This window comes from Palaemon carinicauda, chromosome 1, assembly GCF_036898095.1.
Source record: "Palaemon carinicauda isolate YSFRI2023 chromosome 1, ASM3689809v2, whole genome shotgun sequence".
Classification (NCBI taxonomy): domain Eukaryota; kingdom Metazoa; phylum Arthropoda; class Malacostraca; order Decapoda; family Palaemonidae; genus Palaemon; species Palaemon carinicauda.
This window is the reverse complement of record NC_090725.1, coordinates 16,409,840-16,433,497: the sequence shown is the minus strand read 5'-3', so window position 1 is coordinate 16,433,497 and position 23,658 is coordinate 16,409,840. Positions and strand designations below refer to the sequence as shown.

The following is a 23,658-nucleotide window of genomic DNA, read 5'->3' as shown; positions in this document are numbered from 1 at the left end:
GTAGGTGGCTTTTGTCACCTTCTGTAGACCACCACACGCTCTGTCCAACATGCAAGGGAAAACCTTGCTCTCAAGGTTCTCCTTGCCGTGAGTGTGAATCCTGGCTGCCCTTGCAGTGGCAAGCTTTCGAGAATCGACGCTAATATTGCCGGACCCCTAAAGCTTCTTCTTTCTTCGGAGAGCTTGCCTCTCTAGAAGAGGAAGAAGGGGGGCCGGGTGGTAAATGTGTCGTCTCAAGAGACTGCCACAGCGAAGTCTATTCACGCCCTCTCCGAGTCTGAGGAGGGTGTGAGTATGATTTTGGGAAGCTCGGATTCACAGCCTGTCGCGAATTTCTTGGGTTTCGCCGGGGGAGCGGGTGACCTTAGCACTCCCGCTACTTTGGCGATCTGGAGGGACACCCGACAGATTGTTAGACCATCTGATACCGAAGACGACACGTTACCTGGTAAGATGGGGGAACTTTGGGTGTCTCTCGGATTATCAGGTAAGCCTGACTTGAATTTGTTAGAATGCCGTTTAACTCTAGCGGACGAGCTTGAACAACGTCATTTGAATGATCTGATTGTTGATGAACGCATGAATGTAACTGATTTTGTAACTTTATCGACTCCCATGTTCCCTGATGCCCTTGTTGTTGACCATGTACCTGATAAACCATTTGTTCCTGGAAAAATACAAACTTTTTCCAAGGGTAAAATAACTGCAGGACTCCCTGTTAAAACAAGGGAGGGCAATGTTTTATACACTGAGATTTCGTTAACGACTGCTGGCAAACCCTTTACAGCTTCGCCCGCAAGTCATTTAAATTTAAAATCTGCTAAAACTCCTGCTGATACAAGATGTTTTTCAGGTTCAGCACGTTCACCGACCACGGCTCTTCCTACGGACATGGCTCAAGTATCTCCTACGGCTTCGAAGCAGAGATTCAGTGCACCCTCTACTTTGATTTTAGCTGAAGATACATTTGTTCATCCTCGTCCAGTGTCGTCTGCTGTTGCCTCGACCACCGCTCTAGTACCTCGGAGAGGGCACAAGAAGAGGAAGCGTGGGCGGTATTCTTCTCTTAGTTCCTCCTCCTCTCTCTCCTCCTCTTCGTCTTCATCTTACGACTCTGTCACTTCTCCCCCAAGGAGAAAGAGGAAGGGAAAGAAGAGGAAATTGAAGAGGGCCAGGAAGGCCAGTCGCAGTGGAAGGGACATGGCGCCCCGAGACACCTCTTCTCCTCTGGAGGATGAGGGTGACGCGAGAGATTCCCGTGTCCCCTCGCTCGCAGGATTGTTCACGGCGAATCTCGCACAAGGCCTCCATGCACGACAACCTCGCTCGAGGGCGTAGGTATCGTCTCCCAGAGCACGGTGACGTGGTCCTCGGGCCCCCGAACTGCTGTACAGACTCTAGATGAACCGCTCTTGAGTGGGGGTAATGAGAGTCCCGGCTTTGGCACGAGAAATTGCAAATGTGGTCTCGTGAAGAATCCGCGGTACGCTCGACTATCTCCACGGGGGTAGCCACGTGGACCGACTCTGCGGCTCGTGTGTTGCGTGAGCAGGGAACAGGCCCAGACAGCCGCGCACTCGACCTGCGCGACTCGGGCCCGGCATGGAGCCACCTCGCGGCTCAGCCCGCAACATGGGGGCCAGTCGTGCACAACCAAGCTAGCTCTCGCGCATACCAGCCATGCTAGGTGCAGCCAACCCCCATGCTTTCTGGCTGTGTAACAGGTGAGGCTGTGCACACCACTCGCACGACTAACCTGTCTACACCTCCTGGTGTGAGCGCTGCAGTTCTCAGTGACCCCGCTCGCGCTCGAGCTCCTTCAAGAGCTTCTTGGGGCTCGCAGCGACCAGTCACGCACTCGGTCGCATGGGAAACCTCGATGCATTCCATCAGGGATGAACCCTGCTAGGGTCCTTCCTCGACTCCTGAATACACACCTGGTTCGGTCTTAGGACTAGAGCGAGCATATTCATGGGGAATGTCATCATCCGTGCAGCATGTCGCTTCCCCTACACCTCTGAATGTAGCGGGACCGAGGGATGAGCCACCTCTACAACCTTCACCTGCCGTGGAGATGGAAGATCCCGAGGTGGAGTCGCCGTTCCTAGAGGTCATTAACCTCATGCGTGAGATTAATGGCCTCAGGGCTCCTCCTGCGTTAGCATCTGAGGATAAGTGTACAGCCTTGGAGATCCTATGGAGAGCTCCCGAAGGTAGTTCACGGCCTGTCACGCTACCCTGATCGAGCATTGGACCGAGTGAGTGACCAGATTACAGGACCTGGTGACTCGCTTAGGAGCCAAGGTTCGAACAAGCTTCTCCCTCAACCACTCCAGCGACAGAAGAGGTACTGTGTCACAGAGTCTTCTGTGCCTTTTCCTCTCCCTCTCGACCCCGTGGTCGGAGCGCTTGCTTGGGGTTCCTCGGTCGAGATTTTGAAATCTCAGTGTCTCCTCAGTCTCTGAGATTTCAACTATGGAGTCCATCTCTGTAGCTGTTCTCCAGGCTGCTTCGTGGCTCGACCACTGGTGTGGTACAGCCACAGTGTTCGCGCAGGTCACCAAGCTCGCTACCCCTGAACACATGGAGCAATTCAGGAACCTAGCTTTGTCTGGTGGGAAAGCTGTTGCCTTTCTCTTGGACCAGCTTGCTACCCAGTATGTCAATCTGATCCTCAAAAAGCGCGAGGCAGTAGCCGCTCGTTTGGAGATACAGATTGGTTCAGGAGAGGCCCTGGCATTCAGGAACGCTCCTATTAGAGCTGCAACTTCTCTCTTTCCACCAGAGGAAGTTCGGGCCGTGCGGGATAAATGGCGCTTCGACTCGAAGGACTCCATTATCCACCAGGCGCAGGCTGCGAGATTCAAGGGACCTGGTCCCGCGAAACCGTCTGCGGCCAGGACGAGTCATGCCAAGCCCACGGGAAATAGAAGGGTACCGCTAGTCGTGCTCCTGTGCAGCCGAGACCTCCTCTTGTTCAGAAGGGTTCTGCTCCCAAATAGACCTTTCAGCCTCCCTCGGGAGCTCCTCCACATCGTGGAAAGAACAGGGGCAAGCGAGGGAAAGGGAAACGTATGCTGCCGAAGGTAAGGGAATGCCTATTGCGCCATTGGGGGATCTGGCAGCACATCGGGGCCGAGGAATGGTTAGTGTTGACCCTTCGCGAAGGGTACAAGCTTCCATTCGTGCTTCATCGGGCCCCCCATCCTCCACTCCAATAGCGTTCCTCACGTACGCTCCAACATCTCCGAAGGCTCTGGCCTTAAAGGCGGAAGTCCAGGAAATGTTGGAGAAGGATGTGCTAAAAGTCGTGCACGATCAGTCACCAGGGTTTTACTGTCGTCTCTTCCTTATCGAGAAGGCGACAGGAGGTTGGAGACCGATCATTGACCTTTCGCCATTGAACAAGGTTGTTCAGCAAACTCCGTTCAAGATGCTGACAGTACGCGCTGTGCTGTTAGCCATCAGGCAGTATGACTTCATGCTTTCGATAGACTTGAAGGATGCGTACTTTCAAGTACCAGTTCGTCAGTCGTCTCGAAAGTACCTCCGATTCACCTTCTAGGGCACGGTGTACCAGTTCAAAGTCAAGTGTTCATGTGAGTGTTCACGACGGTAGCTGCTTGGGCCCACTCGAGGGGCATCCGCCTACTGATGTACCTTGATGACTGGCTGATTCTCACTCCCTCGCAGGAGCAGTTGATTCAGGACCGAGACTCGCTTCTGGCAGTTTGTCGCAATCTGGGGATCGTGGTGAACTACGAGAAGTTGAACCTCATTCCCAATCAGAAGGTGAATTATCCGTGAATGCTGATCGACTCGGCAGCAGCTCGCATTCTTCCCTCGGAAGAATGGATCAGCAGACTCAGAGAGGTTGCACAGCCGTTCCTGTCGTAGGAACAACTTCCAGCCCTCCAGTGGCAAGCTCTTCTTGGTCACCTCTCCTTGCTGGAGAAGCTCGTTCCTTTTGGGCGGATCCATCTCCGCTCCCTTCAGTGGTGTCTACAGGAGCAGTGGTTGGCAGCCACCAATTCTCCCTCTCGTAATTATGTTGTCAAAACTCGTTCTACCAGTTTCAGGTGTTCCTCGAAAGAAGACCCAAGTATCAAGATGACGACAATGTAGACAACCACCTTGGTTTTCGGGAACTTTTGGAGAATACTCTGCATTTCTCTCTGAAACACTGCAGGTACATTTTACAGTCCAAACGATAAGTGTCTGAACTGCCAGTGTCCAAAGGCAGTAGAGATAGCTGTGTATCCACGAACCAGGTCAAGGGTTGTAAAGTATTTGACTCCTTGAAGTCCAAATACAGAGTCGGCCATGTTAGGCATCGGGAACTTATCAGAGATAGTCACCTTATTCAGTCTATGGTAGTCCACACACAACCGTATACTATTGTCCTTTTTTTGGACTGGAACAATGGGTGAAGACCAAGGAGATATGCTGGGTTCAATAATACCCAGTTCATGCAACTCCTTGCACTGTTCTTCGATGGCGTCAGCGACGGGCTTCGCAAACCGTAGAACTCTCTGACAAATGGGCGTCTCATCATACAGGTGTATGCGTATTGGTGTGCTTGAGCACTCTCCCACATCATCATCACCAGTACTGATGACTGGAAGATGACGTCGAAGCATTTGACAAAACTGGTCCTTCTGAGAAGAGTCCAGTTCGTCGGAGATAGACAGATTGTCTAACTTTTCCAATACGCTCGGTTCAGGAGTCAGGTCACACTCCTGTGCTATCAGGCAGGATAGAGGAGCATTCACCATTGCTATGGTGAACACCTTCCCCAAGAGATCGCCCTTCTTGATCTTGGCAGTTTCTTCAGATGAACCCTTGATTAAAACTGAGTCTTTTCCATCTTTCAGTTCGAGGATGCCAGGAACTGCTGTAACTTTCCTTGACAGACCAGGGGTTATGATGTCGCCATCATAATACATTTCCGGCCAACAGTTGGTCGGACAAGCAGGGCACCTAAAAGAAGTGTCAAGTCCCTTAGGAAACTTAACAGTAACTGGAACAAGTACTGGCTCAATACTGTCAATCCTCATTGAATCGGCTGCGTGAACCTCAAGTGCGCAAAGCACTTGCTGACAACAGGCTCCACGTATCGCGACATAATACTCCCAAAGAGGCTCTTGGGGAGTACTGCCAACGCTTAGCCGATTTCGGGCTCCGTCAACTATCACCTCATTTGCTCTCAGGAACTGGTAACCAGCCATAGTCCCTGAAGGCACTACATGGAACACACCCGGAGCGAATGTCATTCCATGCAGTATAGGGGTCAACAATACAGTACCTAAGGTCTTAGGCCCTGTTTGCCCTAAACCCTTCAGACCAATGGTGTTGGGTACCATCTGCAGCTGGTAATCCTGTACTACTCTCGATGACAGGAGGTTGACCTCAGCTCCGGAGTCAATGAGAGCATCCAACGCTCTCGATGGAAACTCAGACATGGTCACTGGGACAACCATGAGTGGTACAGGAGCCAACTGCGCCAGGTTAACCTTACGAAGGGTTTTCAATACTGCCTCAGTTCCTGCTTCCTCCCTGGAGGAGTCAGTTGGAGAAGCTCTGAACCGTGTCGAGAACAGGTTATCACTGGGCAATCCTGAAAGAGCCATTGGAGGTGCAATGACCTTTTCAGGTTGAGGAGTAACTTTAGAAATCGAGATTTCCGAGGCTGCCACCGGAATACTAGGAGTACGCACCCTAGCACTCACGCCCTCCTTCGATGTAGCCCCATCTTCTACATCGAAGGTCTGGTGTTTAAAGCCCTATGATACTCCTCAGTTCTTGACCTCCTGGGCTTTGCCTTCTTGCTCCTCTACTTTTTCCCCACAGTCCGAGAAGGAGCACTGGACTCGCTCCCACTTCGGGTCTTCTGGCTACTGGTTGATCCAGAATAGGACGACGGGGTCGGAGTAGCATTCACCGGTACTACTCTCCACCTTGAAGGAGTCTGGACAGAGGTAGTCTCCCTCTCAGGGTTGCGGGCATTAGCTGTGTTCTGGACAGGTGATCTGTTTATAAGTGGCGCCTGTCGTCCACACTGTGCAATATGATGGTTTGCCGAGCCACAGCGTAGGCACAGGTTGAGGTGTCTGCGACACTCGTCCATAAAGTGCCCTGGTTTTCGGCACCATGCACATTACCTCCTCTGGAATTGAGGAGATCTATCCGGGGTACGCGATGGTGGCAGGCGCACTTCCACAGGTGCAGGTTTGGGGACAGGTCGAGGAGGAGTGCGTAAATACGCTCTGTCAGGTCCAGGTGTACGGCTGGGAGCAGCCATGGCAACTCTGTCGGCATACGAGCCGTGCCATGACTGTCCCACACGACTGATGGCCAAATCCTTTGCCTTCTGGCTTCGTTGAGAACACTGAACAGGTGTAAAACATCCTGCCAAGTGGCCTGACGGCCAGCGGAGACATTAATGGTGGCCAGAGACCGTTCCACCCAACTCGCAGCTCTGCTCGGAACAGTTCTTAGGAGCTTCCGCCTAAGCTCCCTCCGGTCCAAACTACGGCGAGGATAGGCCGACTTGTACAGGGAGGCTAACCGGACGGCGTAGATTTTCAGCAGTTCGCCCTCGCCACAGGTGGCACTACTGAACCGGGCCTTTCTACCCGGATCACGCCTCTCTCGGGCTTCTTGACACCAGTCGAGGAGGCGTCCCTTCATGGCTGGGTATGAGATCTCGGGACCCCCCATGGCCGAGAACGCCTCATGGATTTCTCCCTTCAGAAATTTCTCGAGATCAACAGTCCACCGACCAGAGCTTCCTGCGGTATACTTACTTGCACAGTAGGCCTCGAAATCCCTCAGAAATCGAGCAAAACTCTGGCCAGTTTCCAGCTGGAAGATACCAGGCTTGGGGTTCCTCCTGGAGTCGAGGACCTTAAGCAGATCAGACAGACTGCGTTTTGTCTGGAGGGACTGGACGTGGTCGGTGGAGACAGTGTCAGCTGAGCTGAAACAGACAGGAACTGGAAGTGTCTCCAGAAGTCTCGCTGCCAGAATCGTCGCTGGTTGACTCCTGGGACATGGTCATGTCGGGTATGGCTGGTCTGGTGGTGTTCTTGGCCTGGCGCCTGTGCTTTGGGATGGCTCCTGTCTTGGCAAGAACTGCCTCAGCGGTAGCTGGTGGAGCCTTCTCTGGCCTACTGGCTTTGGCCGGGTTGTCCAGGAACTGCTCCCCTAGTCCACTGGCTTCAGTCTCCAGCGGACTAACGGAGTTAGTTGCCGGAACAGGCGACGAAACAACCGGTCTACCCAGAGCAGGAGACTCCCAGAAGCCTGGTACAGGGGTGAGTAACGGTGTGAACCCTGGAGGGGGCTGGAGACCTCCAATCAGTGGCTCTGCTCCAGTCACTGGGATTGCTAGACCATTGTAATTTGGCCAAGCAGGGGACGTAGATGGAGCACTGGTGGTCACTGTGGTTGTGACCCCAGTGGCAATGTGGCACGTTGGTGACGGATCAACGGTCTTCAGGGCCGCCACTTGAAGTGTCAGGGACTTGACCTGAGTTGCCAGGTCACTGACAATCCTGACAAGACTCTCTACATCTCGGCTCAGGCTCTTTTTAGCCTTTCGGCGTTTACTGGATGACGATGCCATTACTAAAGGTTGGTGTTTCCCGGGTCTGGGCACCAAAAATTATATAGTCAAAACTCGTTCTACCAGTTTCAGGTGTTCCTCGAAAGAAGACCCAAGTATCAAGATGTCATCAATGTAGACAACCACCTTGGCTTTCGGGAACTCTTGGAGAATACTCTGCATTTCTCTCTGAAACACAGCAGGTGCATTTTTCAGTCCAAACGATAAGCGTCTGAACTGCCAGTTTCCAAAGGCGGTAGAGAAAGCCGTGTATTCCTTTCTGTCCTCTGCCAGCGGTAGTATCCACGAACCAGGTCAAGGGTTGTAAAGTATTTGACTCCTTGAAGTCCAAATACAGAGTCGGCCACGTTAGGCATCGGGAACTTATCAGAGACAGTCAACTTATTCAGTCTACGGTAGTCCACACACAACCGTATACTATTGTCCTTTCCTCAGCCACTGTTTTCTTTAGTCAAGTTATTTAAAACTTATTTTCCCACACTGTGTCCAGTTATCAGTACAAACAATATTTCCTTTCACCTAATGTTCTAACATTTTTTCTTGAGCTTAAAACCATCTTACCTAAAGAATATAGATAACAGAAATTCTACTGATTTCCCAGAAATGAATCAGGGGTCAAGCTACCTGTTAATTCAGCACGTTAAATGAAAGGGAAGATAAAAAGCAAGATTCTAGCTGGGTCCCCTTGCCCAGTATAAATCAAAGGGTTGTGCCCAGAGCTCCGTTCTCTTGACCTGTTACTTAGGTTTTTGGGTATTCCACCGTTGTATATTTGTTGTGTAGTGAACGTCGGGTTGTGGTCGGCATTTAGACACTAGGCAGTTTGGTTGCTACCTTTGACCACAGTCCTCAACCATTACATCGTCCGGTTCTCATGGAACGCGAGGTAAGGGAGGATCTCCTTTGGTGGCTAAGCGAGGAGAACCTCATGAGAGGGTTTCTTATAAACCCTCCTCCACCTCAGTTCCGTCTGTTCACAGACACGTCCACGGAAGGTTGGAGTGCACACCTGGGCGACCTAGTCGTTTCAGGTGTGTAGTCGGAAGAGGAGAAACACTTGCACATTAACATGCTGGAAATGATGGCAGTCTCGAGAGCACTCATTCATTTCCAGGCCTGTTTGAGAGACCACTCGGTAGTGCTGATGAGCGACAACACGTATGTTGTCGTGTACGTCAACAAGCAAGTCCCTTGCAGCAATTGACGAGGCGGGTGTTTCTGTGCGCAGAGAGTCAACACTTAACCTTGTAAGCCTGGTACATTCCAGGCAAGAGAAATGTTCTGGCAGATGCCCTAAGTCGCAGAGTCCAGGTAATAGAGGCAGAATGGTCTCTTCACCCTTGGGTAGCGAGTCGAGCACTCGACCTCTGGGGAGAACCATGCATCAACCTATTCGCAACACGGCACAACGCCAAGCTTCCTGTGTTTTGCACTCCAGTATCAGATCACGCGGCTGCGTTCGAGAACGCATTGCAACATCCTTGAGATCGACTGGATTGCTACGCGTTCCCCCCCCCCATTTGCTTGCTTCGCACAGTCCTGTCCCGGGTCCTAGTATCCCCAGGACTCCGGATGACTCATTGCTCCGCTATGACCACACATGGAGTGGTTTCCCGATCTGTTGTCACTCCTGGTTGAGGCATTGAGAGAGCTACCACACTGGCCCAGTCTCTTTCGGCAATCCTTGTCGAGCAGGTACCACCAGGCGGTGCAGTCGCTCAGACTTCATGCGTGGAGACTATCCAGCATCCCCTCAGAAAGCGAGTCTTTTCGCGACTCACTGCGAGAGAGATGTAAGGGTACCTTAAAAGATCCTCGTCCTCAGTCTACCAGGGGAAGTGGTCGGTCTTCTCTGATTGGTGTAGTTGAAGGGGTATCTCTCTGGAGGGAGCCTCTCTGACTCAGATCGCAGACTTCCTAGTCTTTCTTCGCAGAGATAAGCTCTTTTGGTTTCTGCCATTAAAGGGTACAGGTCTGCCCTTGCAATGGTGTTCCCTCTGAAGGGCATAGATATCTCCAACGTCCTCGAGATTTCTATGCTCATAAGAGCTTTGAACAGTCGTGTCCCCCGAGGGAACTTCGAGTTCCCCAGTGGGATGTCACTCTAGTTCTCCAGTCTCTTGTGCTCTGTACGAACCCTTGAGCCGTGCCTCAGACAGGCACTTGACCCTTAAGACTGTTTTTCTGCTAGCCTTAGCATCGGTTAAGAGAGTTGAGGAGTTACATGGCCTCTCTTGTAATGACACTCACGCAGAGGGTTGGAAGGAGATCTCCTTGAGTTTTGTGCCAGAGGTCGTGGCCAAGATTCAGAACCCAGCGATCTAAGATCCCAGGTTCGAGGCCTTCACTATTCCTTCCTTACCGGATGTGGTGGGTGGCGGTTCAGGTGAGAGGTTTCTCTGTCCTGTGAGGTGTGTCTGGCGCTATCTGAAGCGAACTCGGCATCTCAGACCTGAATGTCAACGACTCTTTGTTAGCACCGGCAGAGCCAAGAGGGAGGTGTCGAGGAACACGATTTCCTTCGGGGTCCGTGAAACCATCCGCAAGGCGTATGAGACTTCCTCAAGAGTCCAAGCACCAGCGAGGGTTAAAGCTCACGAAATCAGGGGCATTGCCAGGTGCTGAAGGCTGGCGTTTGGAAACGCTAGACCACCTTTACGGCCTTTTACTTGAGGGAGTTTACACATAAGTCCTTGGACACCTTTGTTCTTGACCCCGTGGTAGCGGCTCAAGCTATTGTCTGACCTCTCCAATTCCTTCGGGACAGGAAAGTCTCTTGTCTTGATTTTTATGGTATGTTTGGTAGTGTGAAAGCAGTGTGCATGTGCTCGGCCTTTCTCTCTGTCTCCTCCCTTGGAGTCCCATACATCAAGACAATTCTTCCCAGGTAAGATTGCTAGAGTTTGTTTACAGGTAGTCTCCCCCCATCTTCTGTGAGGCAGGGAAGAAGGTGGATGTATAAACCCTTTGCCTTTTGGTTATGGAGGTTCATCCAGTCACTGCAACCCTAGGGTCAAGTTTCTCTTACATTCATGCTCTCAGGTTGCGAGATGCTCTTATCCATTGCGCAACCCGGCTCCCAGTCTCTCAGACCCCACCATCATCATGTCGGGTCGAGAGACAGGGGTCGGTGGATTTAGTCCTCTGCTCCTATTCGAGACCAGGTCTATATCTGGGCAGTTAACTGTTCACAAGCAGCAAAGGCAGACCTCCCACCAACCAGTGAGTCTTCCTATATTAAATGATTACGAGGTTTGTACATCGCTTCAGAACAAATGACAATTTGTCCTAAATTGTATTTTTCCTATCTATACAAACCCGTAATCATTTAACATAAAGGCCCGCATCTACCACCCCTCTCATGTGCCAACCAACCGATCAGCACAACTGCCTGGTTTTCTTTCTCTTCGGCTGTTTCAGCTGCGCTGAAGCGAATTCCTATATTAAATTATTACGGGTTTGTATAGCTAGGAAAAATACAATTTAGGACAAATTGTCATATTTCACAACACAAAATAGTTTAAACCAGTTCTGATATGAGGACTTGAAAATAGTGTTGTTCCCATACTAACAAACCTTTTGTTATTTATGTGGACATTCTTTCGGCGAAGCTGGAAGGTAGCCATTAGACTAAAAGTTTGAGGTGGCAACCCTGCCTAACCACTTGAGCGGGTAGGCCAGGGATGGCTGGGGGTTACCCAACCACTTCTATATATACTCTCACAGCTGTGAGCTACGTCACTTTTTTTTTGGCTCGGTAAGGAGTGGACGTCTCCTCTCTCTCCTCCCAAGGCTGTCGTTGGACATTATAATCGTTCCCTCTCTTTTCAGATGGGCTTGCTTCTTCTGATCGCCTTCATGCGGATCTGTCCTGGGCGTGAGGGTGTTGTGTGTGGTACCTTTATGTCATCGATGGATACCGGTCCGCTTTGTGTAGAGAGAATCTTTGCGAGCAGGGTTCGCCCTGTGTAGGGAGTGGCCTGCCTCCTGATGAGAGAAATTTAGACGGCGCAGGAAGAAGAAGGCTAAGCATGATCTTTGAACCTCATGGGCAAAGAAAGTGCATTCTTCTTCCTCTCCCACCCCCATATCTCTTTCTAAGACTCCTTCTCGTTCGTGCTCTTCCGAGGGAGGATTGAGCAGGAGCACAGAACGTCTAACTACTTGGCAACCTTGGGGGTACTCTGGGTATAGGTGCTTCCCCTAGAGGAGCAACTTCACCTTCAGCCGCCGGGGAGCCATTTTCCTTTGCAGATGTTTTGCAGATATGGCCGACTTTAGGGGTTTCTGCACCCCCCTACGAAGGGGGGTTGCTCTTTACAGATACATCAAAAGAAAGTTGGGGGCCCACTTGCTGCACCACACAATCTCCGGCCTATGGTCAGAGTCAGAAAAGTACCAGAACATAAATCTCCTGGAGGTGAGAGCAGCATACCTAGCTCTTCATCAGTTCCAACAGTTGCTGGCAGGTCACTGTGGTGTTGATGAGCGACAACACCACAGTAGCGGCTTACATAAACAAACAAGGCAGTACCTTTTCGCAGCCTCCATGCCATCTTTCAGTAAAGATCCTCAGATGGTCAGAAGAGAATTTGGTGTCTCTATCGGCTCGCTTCATTCCAGGCAAGAGGAATGTGCTTGCGGACAATCTGACCAGAGCAACTCAGATAGTAGGCTCCAAATGGTCTTTGAATCCTCTGATAGCCAACAAAGTCCTAATTTTATAGGGTTCCCCGACTGTAGCCCTGTTCACAACATTTCTGAACAGCAAGCTTACGCTGTACCGTTCTCCAGTCCCGGACCCTCAGTCTCTATGACGGGAGGCATTTCAACAATGGTGGGACAACATCGACGTGTACGCCTTTCCCCCGTTCTGTCTGATGAGAAGACTGCTCAACAAGACCAGAGCATCCAAAAACCTAAAGATGACCCTTGTAGCTCTGCTCTGGCATCATGCAGAGTGGTTTCACACCTCCTGCAACTACTAGTAGATCTACGAGAAGCTCCCTCCACGACCAAATCTACTCAAACATCTTCCACAGAACTGTCCAGTCGTTTCGACTTTACACCTGAAGACAATCCAGCATCTCTCTCAGAAGGGCGTTTCATGACAAGTTGCAGAGAGAATGTCCAGATACTTGCGTAAGTCCTCAGCTTCTGTGTAACAGGCAAAATGGACAGTCTTCTTTGGTTGGTGTTGTGGAAGGAATATCTCTCCTCCCCTATGCTTCTATACCAGTAATAGCGAGTTCCTTGTATACCTTCAGGAGGAAAAGCTCCTTTCAGTCTCGGCGGTGAAAGGCTATTGCTCAGCCTTGAGCCTTGCCTTAAAGCTGAAAGGAGGGGACATTTCTTCTTCATTGGAGCTTTCTTTACTCATACAAACTTGTAGGGTTCCCCGACTGTAACCCTGTTCACAACATTTCTGAACAGCAAGCTTACGCTGTACTGTTCTCCAGTCCCGAACCCTTAGTCTCTATGGCGGGAGGCATTTCAACAATGGTGGGACAACGTCGACGTGTACGCCTTTCCCCTGTTCTGTCTGATGAGAAGACTGCTCAACAAGACCAGAGCATCCAAAAACCTAAAGATGACCCTTGTAGCTCTGCTCTGGCATGACGCAGAGTGGTTTCACACCTCCTGCAACTACTAGTAGACCTACGAGACAGCTCCCTCCATGACCAAATCTACTCATACGACCACACTCAAACATCTTCCACAGAACTGTCCAGTCGCTTCGACTTTACACCTGAAGACAATCCAGCATCTCCTCTCTCAGAAGGGCTTTTCATGACAAGTTGTGGAGAGAATGTCCAGATACTTGTGTAAGTCCTCAGCTTCTGTGTATCAGGCAAAATGGACAGTCTTCTGTGGTTGGTGTTGTGGAAGGAATATCTCTCCTCCCAACGCTTCTATACCAGTAATAGCGGAGTTCCTTGTATACCTTCAGGAGGAAAAGCTCCTTTCAGTCTCGGCGGTGAAAGGCTATTGCTCAGCCTTGAGCCTTGCCATAAAGCTGAAAGGAGGGGACATTTCCTCTTCGTTGGAGCTTTCTTTACTCATACGGTGTTATGAGATCACTTGCCCTCAGTCAGAGATTAGGCCTCCTCCTTGGAACATGGTTTGCATTTTGAGGTTCTTAAAAGGACTTCCCTACAAACCATTACGCCGTGCAACTGACCGAAACCTCACTTTGAAGACAGCATTCCTGCTCGCTTCAGCCTTGGCAAAGAAAGTCAGTGAACTTCATAGCCTCTTGTATTGCATCGCCCATGGAAGGGGATGTTTCTCAAAAGTAAATTTTCTGTCGAGAATCACACCTAAAATTGTAGTCATACAGAGTTAAAGAAACTTTATCAATGTTGAGATCTTGATGTTGAGGAGCCACAGTCCTTGACCTACTTACAATCATACTTTGAGTTTTGTTAGAATTCAACTTCGTACCTCATAATTTGCACCATGCATGAATTTTAGCTAGATCTTTATTAAGGGATTTGGCAACCCCAGATCTACATTCAGGAGATGGAATTGATGCAAAGAGAGTAGCATCATCTGCATATGGAACGAACTTGTTTTCTAGGCCAAACCACATGTCGTGTATATACTGTAGTATGAAAAGTAATGGGCCAAGAACACTACCCTGAGGAACACCAGATATCATATTCCTTTATTTATATTCCCTTAAAAAAGATTGTATTGTTTTTATTATCATTCTTGTTAATTTAATTGTTAAGTATGATATATCTTTTTTATTACCATCAATTCTTATGCTCTCTAGGGACATTGAGCAAAATCCGGGACCAGTACGTCCTAGATTTTGTCAGTGTTGTCTACTGTATTGCTATATTCGTGGTCTTCATGCAAATATTCGAGACCTTATAGTTGCGTCCAGACAGTATGATATTCTTTTGTGCTCAGAAACTTTGATTTCTAATATGAGGCACTTATCTGAGCTCCTTATAACTGGTTTTAAGAAGCCAATAATGTTGAAATATGATGCCATCCTTAGGGCCAGGGGAATGGTGGTGTATATTAGGACTGAGTATCCTGCTTCTCATAAGTCCTGCTATGAATGTGGATGTCATGAGATTCAGGTAATAAAAGTTTGTGGTAGGCATAACAACTTCTATTTGTGTTCAATCTACTGGAATCCAGACATGGATGATTCTATCTTCGATTGTCTTCTTACCATTATGGTTAAGGTACAAGACGATGATAGAAAGGCCTCTTTTGTCTTTGTTGGTGATTTCAATGCTCACCATAGGGAGTGGTTAAGTTCTGTTTCTCCTACCGATTGCCATGGCTTAAGAGCTTTAGACTTTGCTTCTGAATCAGGCTGTGAGCAAATCATAAGTGAAGCTACTCACAGGTCTGGAAACTGCTTGGACCTTGTATACACTGACTCCCCTGGCGTTATAACAAGTAAGGTTGGTTCTCCAGTCAGGACATCTGATCATGCCTTGATTTCATTAGTAGTGAAGACTGAGCAGCCTGTCCCTGATGTATCATACTCTTGTAAGATTTATACTAAATCTCAAGCAGACTGGAATGGGATTTTGCATGATCTTTTGGGCTTGAATTGGTCACAATTGTATAGTAGTGTTGATCCTGTTGACCCTTTGAATGAGAATCTAGTCAACATAATTGATAGGCGTATCCCTTCTCGTGTGCTAAGGTACCGAGTGAAGGACAAACCGTTGTTCAGTGATGATTGTAGACGTTCTTATTTGGAGAAACAGGAGGCCTATCATCTTTGGAAGGGTAACAGATCAGATTTTGCCTGGAATAAATATACTCAGCTTAGAGCTTTTGCTCAGAAAGTTTATGCTTCAACTGAAAAGGAATACAGTCTAACCATAAAAGAAACCCTTTCTGGTACAACCCAGGAACATGAGCAGTGGACTACCCTTAAATCTGCACTCTTTGGTGTAGATGCAACAGTTCCTCCTTTACTTAAACTAGATGGCTGTGTCACTTATTGTCCAAAAGAAAAGGCAACTGGCTGATGTGTTTGAAAGTAAGCAGAGTAATGAGAAACTCGAACTTCCTCATTCCTGTTTTCCTGAGGCTAAACTAACTAGTTTAGCTTTTCGGTCTTGTGAAATAAAAAGTTCTGTTGATGGACCTTAATGCTTATGGAGGTGTAGACCCAAATGGTATTTTTCCTGTGACTCACAGGACAATGGACACATTTACTCAAGGTCGTGTTGTAGTAGCTCAGCAAATGGTTTAGCTTCCCTGGCTCCTTAACATGACCAGTATCTGCAGATCAAGGGCTGAGGTTACATTTTAGTCTGGTATGAAAGTAAAGAGTGACTGGCCTTTTCATTTCAGTCTTCCTCTCTCTAGGAGTAAGCATCATAACTCTCACTGGCTGGACTTGATCTGAGATAGGTAAACTCATTCTGCTTCCAGCTACAAGGTGTGTAAACATCCTTGGGTCTGTTCCCCAAATTTCTTACCAGGGGAATGTGATGAACCAAGCAAACTTGTTACTTCGTTAGAAAATGCAGTTTAACTTTGAGTCCAGCATGGTGAAATATGGCTAAAATCTTTCCTTTCCTTTACTTTGGACGAGCTGTGATTACCATTAGCCATTTCTTGATTCATGAGCTGTAGGAACTCAGGCTGTTGCATCCAGTGTAGAGCCTAAGATTCCCTGGTTAGTTTTCCAGCCAGTTAGAACGGGGACTTCCTCCCCATAAGGATGAGTCTCCTATACAGTAGTAAAGAACGATGGATTATGTCAGTGAAGGAACAAATGACAAATTTTAAAAATGGTTTTTATTTTTCCTAACTGTACAAACCTGAGTTCTTTACTCAAACCTTCCCACCATCACCACCCCAAATAAGCCCCAGGTGCAGTTCAATCCTGCTGGGGTTTTACACTTTGTTTAAAGTTTAACTGTTGTATTTGCAGCCTTCACTGGACTGTAATTCTTTTCGTATAGTAAAGAGCTCAGGTTTGTATACAGTAGTTAAGAAAATACAAATTATTTTTCAAATTTGCCACTTTTCAAAGAACATCAAGTTAATGGGTGACCTGTTTCAAGCTCAGGAATCAGGAGGGGCATCTGAAGAATAGAACTGGCCTATTGCGTCTTAATTTGAGGTTAAAGGGTTAATAGGAACAAACATAAAAATCTAATCTGTGCTGGTCTAGGCTACTCTTGAGCAAAGGAGAGAAAGGGGAAGGGAACAATATTTTTCCTTCAGTAGTTTATCACAATCTTATTGTTCGATTGTTTCCCATTCATACTTTTAGAGTATGAATATAATCAGTACATTTTTCTATAGCAAAGTATGATCTTGTTTTGTTGATAATAAAAAATAACTGTTTTGCTAATGAAATACTGTACAATTTTCAATTAGCTAATATGTGAATATCTTTTTTATTTGATTGTCCAGTTTTCTTGTTATGATGTCAATTTATAGATCCACATAGTATGTAAAATGTATCAAGTATGTTTAATTAAATTATATTAATTTTCATATGACTCCTGGTATTTTGCAGGATAAAGCACAAAATCAATCGAAAACCTGTTAATGATGAAGCCCAGGAAATCCCAAGAAAATTGCAAATGATTGTAGATTTTCAAAAAGGCAAGACTTCAAAACCAAAGGAAGAAAAGTTACAGGATACAGGCATTGTCAAGAAATCAAAGAAGAGTAAAAAGAAGGATAAAACTCTACCCCCGATAGACACTGCAAGGTAATGTATGTCATGGTATTGTATTTTTAAGTATCATGATTATTTCTTCAATAATAAGATCATATAACAAGCAAAAGTTTGTTTTTATGTGCTTACTGTGCAAACATTTTGTTTTTTGAAATGCAAAATGTCTTCTGCGGAGCTGGACTGGCCGTTGAAATTGTAAGCGAGGTAGTTAACGACAATTGTTTAGCAGGGGCAATCTGAGAGGGGTTGCCAAGAACAAGAAAAATAGTTATTTAGGCAAGAGTTTGAGGCAGCTATTAGAACAATGAAAGAGGAGGAAAAGCTAATCATAGGAGGACATATGAATGGCAGAATGGGGAAGAGAAGGGTTGAATATGAGGAGATACTGGGAGACAGTCTGTTCGGAGTTAGAAATGAGGAGGAGTGTATATTAGAGATGGCTCAGAGTTTTGAATTGGAAGGTATGAACACTTGGTTTCAGAATTTGGATAGGCACCATATAGGCTATCCTATGAAAGTTGAGTGGAAAGCCAAATATTACATCCTCGTTAGAGTTGACAAATAATGAGATGAACTGTAAAATTATTTTTGGAGAAGCATGTGCTAAAACAAGATAGACTGGTAGTGCTAAATTTTAACAGAAGAGTAGGTGATGTCGCAAGAAGAGAAAGAAGATGTATAGAATTAAGTTTGGCAACCTTAATGTAGGAAAGGGTGATCAATTTAGGGAGAAACTAGTTGGAAGAACCAGATGCTAATTTTTCTTGAGTCTCTTCACATACACCAAATAGTCTGGCCTATTTTTTCCACATTCTTCTCTGTCCTCATACACCTGACAATGCTGAGTTGTTTCAGCCCAACATACAAACCTTTCGCTCTTTATTGTGGAGTATTTATGTTGGTGAAGCTGAAAGTAACCGGTAAGCTTTTTTTTACAGGGTATAATTACCCACCACTAGTTAGCGGGGGAGGAGCCGGGTAGGCTAGTTCCCCGCTCCCACGAGCACTAGCGACCAACCATCACTTTTTAATTCAGGTCGGTAGAGGAAAGACAGTCTTTTCTCTTCCGTCTAATCTTTTAACTGATTTTACGATTAAAAGCAACTGACCTAAAGCTTATTAAAAAGTCGTTTTTCCTTCAGTACTACCTTCCTTGGGGCTCACTGGATCCCCATGCAAGGTAAGGTAGCAAGAGAGGTTTGGCCTCTACTTCTGTTGCTTGCCCAACGTTCGTTCATTGGCGGGCCGGCATGAGCAGTGGCCGACAAGAACTTCTCGGAGTGACTTATCGGGTAACCCAATGGGGTAAACAAAGGAGCTTTAGTTACGTTTCACAGGCAACACCCTATGCTGACCTTCAACTTGAGCTTAGCTTGTTGACGACAAGCAGATAGTACTACCTGAAGGTTTGCATCCAAGTCTTGGATAATTTTCCCTTTCAAGGTAGAATTAACCTCCACCAGGTGTTGAGCAACTTATCCATCCTCCTCTCCACTAACTCGTAGTATAAGAGGATAGGGATAATTTCGACATTGAAACTGATGTGGAAGACAAAGGGGGCTGGAGTGTCATTTACTACTTACCACTAAAATGTTCCTTCCTTTGTTATGGACATGTGTTTATTAAAAGGGAAAATTTGAAATTGAAAAAATTTACTGATAAATGTCGATTAAACCGAGCTTCTGGAGAAGCCATATGTACATCAGGTGAGTGTAGAATTAACAAATTTTATTATTAAAATTCTGTTTGTTCCGTCACTAAATACAAACCAACGCTATTTATAGGGGTATTACTCTCGATGAAGCTAAAAGATGAGCCATTAGAATTTTAACGAGGGTTAACTACCCACCCGCTAGTTAGCGGATCGTTGGGGGATAGTAACTACTCCTCTCACTCACACACCTGGGCTGTAATCCCCATTTTGCTTTTGGCTGGAGTGGAGATCGGACGTTACCGCTCTTCCCCCTCACCAATTATTGACTTGCTATTATTAATCTTTATTTTTGCTTTCTCTTTGAAGTGTGTGTTTGCATCTTCGTCTTCTTGGCCATCTGTATGTGGACCAGCCCAGGACCTAAGGGCCGCTCCTGCTGGACTTTTATGTCCTCCGTAGATACTGATCCGCACCGGTTATGTCCAGTTTGTAGAGGGCAACAATGGGATAGAGATAAGTTTGTAGAGGGCAACAATGGGATAGAGATAACACCGGCCCTGAATGCAGGGAGTGGTTTGCCTCCCAGTGGGAAAGGTTTAGGCATCGAAAGAAGAAGGCTAAGCGGGATTCATGGCCTTCGAGGTCTTCCTAGAAGTTGAAGAAATCCAAATTTCTTCTTCCTCCCTCTGACCTTCCTCCGAAGCTCCTGTTTAGGCGGTTTCCTCTGGGAACCATCGAATAGTAGTGCAGGCCGATTAACGGCAGGATAACCTCGATCCTCAAAAGATGGTGCTGCTTTCCCATTGGGGGAGTCCTTATGCTTCTCTGGTGTTTTTCAGGTGTTGCCGTCCCTTGGTTTGTCTGGCCCTCCTTCGAAGAAGGCACTGTTGCAGCTCCTTCAGCTGGGTGCTGAGAGGCAACATTCATCCTCCTCGGAGGTGGATCCGTTAGCCTTGCTTAGCGTGGACATAAGCTACCCTGAGGGGTCGTCTGCGATCCCGCCCGTCGATTCCGGCCCTGCCTCTTCCTCCGCTGCTGCCACCGATGCCGAAGACTACGCTCCTTCCCTCGCTGTTCTTCCATCGGGGTGTGGAGCAAAGTCGTAGGTAAGTCTCTCCTGCAGGTGGTCACCTCTCTTGCTCGCGAGGGACAACCCCCATGGAGACACCTCTTCGAAAGCCTGCCAGAGACCATCCTTTATGGACGGTGCTAGGACAATTCGGTACCGGACAATTTGGTACGAGGACAATTCAGTACCGGAGAATTCGGTACCAGAATTAATCATATTGTAATCTTTGACCAACTGTCTTACTAAGATGATTAATTAAGGATAAAGAATACCAAAGATAGTGCATACACCTTTAATAACATTTTTCACAATTACTTGAATAATATAAAAAAATTAAATATAAATTATATATTGTATAAAATTTAATATTATGAGATATAGCTCTTAAAAACTTTAACTTGTTTGACGAATCTTAATTCTCAATCAGTTGTAGAATTCTCTTGTTACAATCTCTGTACCTTTTCTTAGTAATTATGTCGTACCCTATCCTCAAGGGTGTCAAATAAGGTCCAAATATTTGGATGATTGTACGAAACAGATTTAATCAATATGCTATGAAATCCTTCCAAGCTATTGGTAGTTCGTGGTTCCCCTCGTACACACCGGTCATGAACATTCCATGATGCAATCGTAATTATCGTTTCTAGTCTCCGACTTCTTTGACCTCTTCCTCTTACTGGTCTTATGTATTTTCAAGATAAGATACTAGGGCTTGGGGAATATCATCATCATCCACTAATTCATCAAAATCCTCAATTACTTCTTCTTTAGGCAAAAAAGCAAGGGATACAAAACATCTTACTTTGAGACTAAAGGCGTCGTCTTCATGATACCTTACTTTGAAACCTTCTTGAATAATGTGTTTATATATATATGTATTTTGCCCTAAGTGAAAAAGGCAGCAAGACAAATTGACCTCAGGAAATGTATTTAAAAACGTGTTATGTGCTGCATTCTCAAAATTCAGCAAAATGGTTTGAGATGCTTCATTATTCACTAAATCTTTTATTTTTTTTAGAAGATGCTCGTATGTCGTCTGGGCTTTATTTGCAAGAAGAGCAAACAACCTAGGTGCACTTAATTGGCATATTAGGATATGAAGGACATATAACTGAAAAAATATTTCAGGGCAACTCTTAAACGTACCGTCTCTGGTCCAGTTCTTACACTGTTTTAAATCATCAATGGCTTCGTTCTTTGCAAAAATTAAAATTCGTTCTCGGTCATCAATACCGCTGTCATATTGTACAAAGATTGATCCGTTATCCAGGTAGGAATAGTCAGGTGGTATAGAAAAACCAATGATTTCATATGGGATTTTGGGGAAAATTATCCTCAGCTTGTCTCCATCGCTTTGGTACCTCAGCTAAAGCACAATCGTTCAAATAAATTAACTAATTCTTGTTATAATATTGCACCAGGTGGAGATCGACTTTCAAGGCATTTTTATTTGATGCTTGAAATAGCAATTTTGCCTTAACTTCTGCTGTTGTGGATCCGTAATGATCTCCAATTTTTTTCAAAATACCAAACTGGTCACTCGTATGGATTTTTGCTATGCATGAGCGCTTTTCGCATCACCAATAGATTTTGGTACCATCTATATTCTCTTTATGTTTATGGTATATATAATTTTCCTTATCCACAAATTCCTTTTTTCCTTTTTCAGTGTCTATAAAGGTAGCCATTCTAACTGATGGGCTGTAACTGATAGGCTTGAGACTAAAATCTCTTTAACGAAAAAATAAATGCTCAACATAGGAAATGTAAGCAAATACCAAATGGTATGGAAATTAGTTAAATAGTTAAGTAACGGATTTTTAAGAAAATATAAGTGAGTACCCAAATAGCAGAAACTAAATTATACTTGTTTTAGCGAAAGAAACAGGCAAACAGACAATAAAATATAAATTCTTTGAAAAAAGCAATTCTAAAAATCAATTGCTCATGATATAAAAGTTAATTTTTGATATAAAATATTTCCATAAAGGCGTCATATATGTACAGTAGTACCTCTACATACGATCTTAATTTGTTCCGGGAACTGCTTCGTATGTTAAAACGATCGTATGTTGGAGCAAATATTCCCATAAGAATACACTGTAATTTTTGTAATTCATTCCTCAGCCTAAAAACCCATGATAACTCCTTAATAAATTGCTACACATAACATTAATACAATTGCATAATACAGAAATATCTAAAAAAGAATAATAATAAAGAAATAATAAATAAAAAAGGGGTTTTTATTGACACTTTACCTTAGAGACAGGCCAGCGCAGGTGTAGGAATTGCTAAGCAGGAGGAGACGGAAGATCAGCCAGGAGGTAGAGATGGCGACTGCGATAACGTACAGTAACTTACTCTAACTTACACTATGTGAACTTTAACCTAACTTAGCTTATTTTTTTTTTTTTTTTTTTATATTTTATATTTTTTTTACATTTTTTTTTTTTTTCTTTTTTTAATTTGCATCACTTTCACTCGATTCAGTCTTACTTTTCTTTGCTTCACTTTCTTTCTCTTCATCGAGAAAAAGTTGCTTGGTATGGCTTTTGAGAATTTTTCTAAAATGAGTTAAACAAACATCATCGAACTGCGAAACTACACGGCAAACTTGAAGTTTCTGTTGGTGATGCTTATCGATGAAATGAACCACGTGTTGATGATATGCCAACATCTGTTTTATTTCAGCCGAACTTAAGGTGTGACCTACCTCCTCGATCTCCTCCGACTCACTCAACTGCGCTTGGAACTCATCATGCTGCATGGTTTGCAGCTCCTTGAGTTCTTCATAATACTCATCGACGAGTTTAGTGATGTTATCTTCATCGACCTCCAGACCCATCGACTTGCCAATCTCTTCTACGTCTTCCTCAACGGCAAGCACAGGTTCAGGCTCGGGGCCAAAACCTTCAAAATCTCTGGAAGCAACAGCATCAGGCCAAAGCTTCTTCCAAGCTGAATTCAGTGTCCGACAAGTTACTCCCTCCCAAGCCTGATCTATGATCTTTAGGCAGTGCACGATATTGAAATGGCTCCTCAAAAATTCACGCAAAGTTAAGTTGGTGCTTTGCGTGACCTTAAAGCCCTGCTTAGATAAGTGCTTGGTGTAGAGCTTCTTGAAATTAGAGATGACTTGCTGGTCCATTGGCTAGAGGATAGGGCTGGTGTTCGGTGGAAGATACAACACTGATGCATTTGTACTGGTTGATGATATCATCTTCGAGTCCTGGGGGGTGAGCGGGTGCATTATCCAAACAAAGCAAGCACTTCAAAGGCAAATTCCTCTCCTGTAGGTACTTCTTGACAGCAGGGCCAAAAACTAGGTTTACCCATTCAACAAAGATATGCCATGTGGCCCAAGCCTTAGAATTAGCACGCCACAAAACATGCAGCATGTCTTCATTAATTCTATGTGCTTTAAATGCCCTAGGGTTTTCGGAATGGTAAACCAGTAACGGCTTTTTTTCAATATTAAACTTAGCCGGTGATCATATAGCTGTCAGCTCTGATGCCCGACAGAAAAACCTAAGGACAAAATACGCCAGCGATCGCTATACAGGTGGGGGTGTACATCAACAGCGCCATCTGTCGAGCAGGTACTCAAGTACTCCATGTCAACACAG

The 23,658-nt window shown here is 46.0% G+C and overlaps 1 protein-coding gene across 1 annotated transcript in view; it reads left to right on the top strand.

The window, feature by feature from the left end:
• The window catches only part of LOC137647107 (coiled-coil domain-containing protein 137), an 83,275-nt gene that overhangs the window by 11,540 nt on the left and 48,077 nt on the right, over positions 1-23,658 (top strand). Inside the window, exon 2 of the mRNA XM_068380342.1 lies at positions 17,142-17,339. Coding sequence (XP_068236443.1) covers positions 17,142-17,339 — 198 coding nt within the window. The remainder of the gene's footprint in view (positions 1-17,141; positions 17,340-23,658) is intronic.